General features: G+C 60.8%; 1 protein-coding gene across 1 annotated transcript in view; it reads left to right on the top strand.

Annotated features, from left to right (window-relative positions):
• Window positions 1-1,135: 1,135 nt before the first annotated feature.
• The window catches only part of IPPK (inositol-pentakisphosphate 2-kinase), a 48,667-nt gene continuing 43,802 nt past the window's right edge, over window positions 1,136-6,000 (top strand). The window contains exon 1 of the mRNA XM_042912260.1: window positions 1,136-1,347. Within this exon, the coding sequence (XP_042768194.1) occupies window positions 1,267-1,347 (81 nt within the window). The 5' untranslated portion in view covers window positions 1,136-1,266. The remainder of the gene's footprint in view (window positions 1,348-6,000) is intronic.

The raw sequence follows: 6,000 nt of genomic DNA, 5'->3' as shown, positions 1-6,000 counted from the left end.
GATATAACCCACACTAGCAAACTTTTTGAGGCTCTCTTTTTTTTAATTTTTTTCAACTTTTTTTTTTTTTTTTTAATTTATTTTTGGGACAGAGAGAGACAGAGCATGAACGCGGGAGGGGCAGAGAGAGAGGGAGACACAGAATCGGAAGCAGGCTCCAGGCTCTGAGCCATCAGCCCAGAGCTCGACGCGGGGCTCGAACTCACGGACCGCGAGATCGTGACCCGAGCTGAAGTCGGACGCTTAACCGACTGAGCCACTCAGGCGCCCCGAGGCTCTCATTTTTAAAGAGAATAAGGTGGTCTTGAGACTAAGAGTTTGGGAACCGCTGATCGAATTTAACCGTGACTGCAGCTCTAGAAGATGGTATCGTTAGTGTCACTTCTCTAATGGAAACACCAAGGCCGGGAGCGACCTGCCCTTCGCCTCGCCATCGTTACGTGGCAGGGGCAGATTTCAAACCCCAACCTCGAGCTCAAGGTCCACGAAACCCACTCCTCTGGCAAAAGCACCACTTGGGAGTCCACTCGCTTCTCGGAGCCACGCTTCCTCGTTTGTACAGTGTACAGAGCGCTACCTCGTGGGACTGCGGGTGATTCTGCGTCGGGTAACGAGCAAACGGTGATATTAATAACTCGTGTGAGATGAGTCACATCCCACTTTACAGAAAAGGAAGCGGGGGCTCGGAGCCGCCGAGTGCCTTACTGGGGCTTCCACATCTCGGTGGTCCAAGGCCCACGGACCACGCACTCCCCCGACCGCCATAGCCCCCGGCCTGTGTGGACGCCCCCGTCCCACTTGCCAGCTCGCCCGTACACCCCGCTGCCCCCCGGCTGGGCCGCGTCTTCCCTGTCTCCCAGGCCGCCGAACCTCTACTCCCGGCCAGGCCGGTCCCGGGCGCCGAGGAGCCGCCGGCTCCTCCCGCTTGCCTCACTTCCGGCGCCCGGGGCGGAAACCTCCTTTCCTGTTCTAAAATCCGCGCTCCGGAAGTGAGTCATGTGCCAGCATCCAAGATGGCCTCCTGCCTATCCACCGTAGTGGTCAATGGAGGGGAAGCGGGCGTAAACCCGGAAGTTGCCCGGCTTGGCCATGGCAGCCACCGTGGGCGTGGCTTCCGGCGACTATGAGCCTGGAAGTCGGGGCCGCGGGGTCGAGGGGAGGCCGTGGCTGACAGGCGCTCCTCCCCCCGACGGCGGCGGCTGCTGCCCAGGCGGACCGGCGGTTTCCAGCTCGCGGCCGCGTGAGGCGCCAGGGCCGCACCGGGGGATGGACGAGGGGAAGATGGACGAGAATGAATGGGGGTACCACGGGGAAGGCAACAAGAGCCTGGTGGTGGCCCACGCGCAGGTGAGCGGCGGAAGGTCGGCGCGGTCCCGGGCCATCGCGCCGCCCTGGGGTAGTTCCGCATCTCCCCAGCAGCAATCCCCTACCCAGGGTCGGGTCCACGACCCTCTGGCACCCCCTCCCCCGCCCCGGGTAATTCCGCGTCCCCCTAGCAACACTCCCCCTCCCCCCGTCGGATCCGGATCCTTGACACCCCCCCACTCCCACCCCAGGGTCGGGCCCAAGATCCCCTAGTACCCCCTACCCCGCCCTGGGTAGTTCTGCATCTCTTCAGCAACACTCCCCACCCCCAGGGTCGGGTCCACGACCCCCCTGGCGCCCCCTTCGTTGCCCCGGGTAGTTCCGCGTACCCCCAGCAACACTCCCCACTCCCCCAGGGTTCGGGTCCACGACCCCCTGGGGCCCCCTCCTCCGTCCTGGGTAGTTCCGCGTCCCCCCAGCAACACTGCAACCCCCGTCCTGCTCGGTGCGTTTCCCGCCCCCAGCGCTCCCCTCCCCCCTCCCCCCCCCCAGGTCAGTGCCACGTCCTCGTAGCACCTCTCGCCCCAGCCCCAGGCGGTGCCACCTCCGACTGCCCAGCCGCGGGGGTAGCGGGAGCCGGGATGGGAGTCCCCGCAGCTCTAGAGGTTGAAGAAGGCAAGTGCCCGGGATGGTGCTCTCCCCCAGCACGGAGGGAGTTTATCCTTCAAGACGCAGGGAATTGCCCCGCCGCTGCTGCCGCCAATAATAATGGAGTATTGCCCACAGGTTCTTCTCCAAAATCTTCTAGGATTTAAAGGGATTGTTTTTCTTAATTCGGTGAGGGCTTTCAGAAAGTCCAATAAGGACTCCCAAGAAGGTGAATCCAGGAAGAGAAGCTTGTGGATTTGTGTGAAGCCCCAGATCTCCCTGACGTTCTGCTGATACAACCAGGCTGGAATGTGGTGGGCAGGGGAGGGGCCCTAGGTGTTGCGCTGGGCGCCGGGCGCCAGGCGCCGGGCGGGGGCCGGGGCCGGCCCGGGCGGGTGGGTGGGGGAGGTGCTAAGAGCTTGGGAATTGGAGTCACGCAGAGCTGGGCACAGTCCCAGTTCTACCGCTGCCTGGCCCAGACTCCCTTTCTGCATTTGGAGAGCGGAACTAGTAACAAAACCCCTGTCGTGGGGTTGGTACAGGATGAGGTGAGCAGGAGCTGGGCGAGTCATGCCTGGCAAGTGAAAACTGTCATTCCCTTTGGACTGGGGGTAGAGCCCTGACCCAGTCCAGCAGCTCCTACAGGCCGGTGCGGGCTTTGGGGGTTGCCTGCTCAGTTGTTTCTGCGCTGGGTGTGCTGGGTCAGCTGTAGGGCAAGCTGTGGCCACGCAGGTGGCCCCTGTTCTGCCTTTGCATTTTGTTACCCCTGGCACAGCGAGGGGAGCAGAAGAACCGAGACTGCAGGCTTTGCTCAAGATCTTCGATGAATGGGGGTGAGGCCTAACCCAAAGCTGTTCTTTGTGGGGTCCGCTGGGCCCCTGGTGGTTCCTGGGTGGGTGAAGCCTGGATATTCCCACACAAGTCTCTTTTGTTGTCAGGTTATTGTAGTGACCCCTGAATCATTTCACAGAACAAACACCCGTCTTCCAATTCCTTAGTGGGACGAGTGGTGTATCTTCATGTTATGTAAGGCTAAGGCTTCGTTTAGAGTGGGGCTAAGGGACCGAGTTTCAGAAGGTGTGTCAGGTGAAGGAGCAAGTTCTGGATCTGGAGTAAAAGTACATCAGGCCGGGAGATCGCTGGCCTCCGAGGACTACCCTGCAGGGTAGCTGGGCCCCTCCCTCACCGCATAGCTCTGGCTCTTAGGGCTTGTGTTTCTGTTTCCTTTCTCTTTTCAACTCAGTCACCAGGCTACCCTGGACCTGTGCTTTTCACGCTTTATCTATTTTTTTATTTTAAAGTTTATTTATTTTGAGAGTGAGTGCGCTTGGGGAGGGGTGGGGGGAGGTGGCCGGCAGGATAAGGGAGAGAGTCCCAAGCCGGCTCGCTGTCAGTGCAGAGCCAGTCTTGGGGCTCGAACTCATAAACTTCATGGTCATGACCTAAGCTGAAACCAAGAGTTGGATGCTTAACTGACAGAGCTGCCCAGGAGCCCCCCCCCCCCCCCCCCCCCCCCCGCCTGCTTTATTTTAAATCTAAATTTGTTCTGTGCTCATTTCTGCTCGCTTGGTGTTAGTTCCTCAGTTATCACCACAAGTGGTCTTGTGGGAGAACGTTTCGGCCAAGTGAGGGTTCTGACTGCCTCTTGGATGTGGGGAGGCCTTTGTGCTTGGCCTGGGAAGGAGGACAGAGCCCTGCTGTGCCCTAGGAGAGGGTGCATGTGCTGTGAGGGTGAACATGTGTTCCTGCTCCCCAGACTCTACCTTGTTCATCCCAAGGGAGAGGGCGGCCTTGCTGGGGCTCTCCCAGGTGGGGAGAGCCTTCTCTCCCTCCTTCTCTGGAGAGCGTCGTCGACGTGCAGAGCTGTAAGTCCTCAGCAAGTGGCAAGGCCGTCTTCCCTCTGCAGCATCAGGACACATGGCGCCTTCAGGTGGCCAGTTCCAAGGCCCGTGGGGTGACAGCCTACCAGGCTGGGAGGGCTGGGGGAGTGTGGCACTCGTAGGCTGTGGCCTGGGCGTGGAGGAGGAGTGTGGGCGGCCGGGGGGGCGGTGGCACGGGGACACGCTTGGGCTGGGCCGCAGGAGACCTGAGGGTAGGCCAGCTCCAGACAGGGCGCCCTCAGCTTCCCCATCACACCTCCCACGCCACAGCGGGCCAGGTGCCCGCTGTCTGCCCCCTCCGCCTGGTGCTCAGCGCCCCCGGGTCCAGCTGTGCGGTGGCCACCCGGGCGTGGAAACCCCCCCACCGCCAGCCGCTCCAAGGGTGCGGACTGCCCGGTGGGACTCCAGGCACCCACCCTACGGCAGGGTGCTGGGCAAGGGCGGCTCCCCGGTGGGCGTGCACTTCACTGCTGTAGCCCAGGGACGCCGTCATTGTCCCAGTGGCTGCGCTTCTGCTCGCGGGGAGCTGTGGTGAAGCCCGTAGCTGCTTTCCTGCGTGCTGCCGGGATTTCTGTCCGCACTCACTGTCCTGACCTCGTCAGGGGCTTTGGCTCTGCGCTGTCCCGGGTGGGTCGCTGAGAGTCTGGTTCGTCACTCCTCTCTGGAGTGTCTCCGGTGGTGGGAGTGAGCTGCCCTCCAGGTCCCTCGCCTTGGGGTCATCACACTCAGCTGTGGGAATGTGTTCCTCCGTGGACAGAGGTCATGCCAGAGACCTGCCAGCGAGGGTCTCCTGCAGAAGTACGAGGGAAGCGCTCGTTTCTGCCTCCTGAGGTGTCCCGGCCTTTCTGAGACCAGACGGTGGTGGATCCTCTGTCTCTGTGATAGTTTTGAGGTCCTGGGCGTCTGTCCGGGTCCTGAGGATGTGAGGTCCCAGCAGTCAGGGCATCTGATTGTCTTCTCGCCTCATGTTCAGGGTTTCTGGTTTGTGTGTCACCCTTCCTAATGGGGAGTGTGCAGGCAGGTGAGAGTTGTTCTGGTTTTCTGTCTTTCTCTCTTCCTCTTTCTCTCTCTCTCTCTCTCTCTTTTGAATGAGACACATTCCCAAGTCCCGGGCCACTCCCCTGTCATTTTCTGCTGAATCCAGTTCAAAGAGTCTGAAGTTTTTGCCTCTAGTATTTTTTTTTTTTAACAAGTAACATTATTTGGAATTTTAATGGTATCTGTTCAGGTTGATGTTCGGCCAGGTGAGGCCTCGTCAGAGAGCCCTGCGTGGGGCCTTGTCTGTGGTTATTCCCAAGGTCATCTGCAGTCAGATGGTTAGGATTTGTCATTTCCAAATGGTATTCCCTTTGGTGGTTGCCAGCCCTGACCTTGGTGAGCTGCGCTCTGCCTGGGGGGCACGGGTGTGTGTGGTCTAGGCCTGGTCTCCCCCGGGGGCCTGGTGGCTTCCCGCCCATGCCTGTGCCCACTTCCTCCTCCTAGTCAGGACAGCAGCTGCCCTGCTGAGCAGGAAGGTTTCTGTGTCACCTGCAGAAGGGTCAGTCTGTAGTACGGGGTCATGCTGGCTGTGTGTGTTTGCACACCTGCTCCGTGCTCATGTGGCCTTGGAGGGTCCGGGGCCTTGAAGGCCACCCACGGACTTGCTAGTGCTTCTGTGTGACACCCTCACTGTGTGTCCCGTGCAGCTGGGGTTTGCCTTACCAGTCCTCCGCTTCTCTTCGGGCTGTCGGCCTTTGCATCTTCACAGAGGTCACCTGAGCACCCCTTCCATCGCAGCCCCCCAGGTGTGCCCCCAGGTGTCAGCTGGGCTCACACCTCCGCCACCACATCAGTGCTGTGGCATCTGTGGGTCCAGAAGAGGCAGCCCAAGCCTGGCAGGGAAAGCGTCCTGCCCGGTGCAGGCCCCTTCTGTCCCCGTGTGTCCTTCCCGTCTGGCCTCCCCGTGGCATCCTGGTTCCCCTCAGTGACGTGTCTCGGTGCCATCCACTCTGCGAGGCTGTCAGCCCAGCACCTGTCCTGGCTCTCATCCCCTCGGCACCCTGGGGGCTGGGGATGTCACCAGCAGCGGCAGCTGGGGCGGCCCCCCGAAGGGCAAGTCTTCCCGTTGTGGTGTTTCTTGCTCCTTCCCTTAGAAGTTGTCTGCTCTTCTTGGCCTGTCCTGGGCCAC

This window comes from Panthera leo, chromosome D4 (assembly GCF_018350215.1).
Source record: "Panthera leo isolate Ple1 chromosome D4, P.leo_Ple1_pat1.1, whole genome shotgun sequence".
Classification (NCBI taxonomy): domain Eukaryota; kingdom Metazoa; phylum Chordata; class Mammalia; order Carnivora; family Felidae; genus Panthera; species Panthera leo.
The sequence above is the reverse complement of the archived record's forward strand: the minus strand, read 5'-3'. Positions and strand labels throughout refer to the sequence as shown.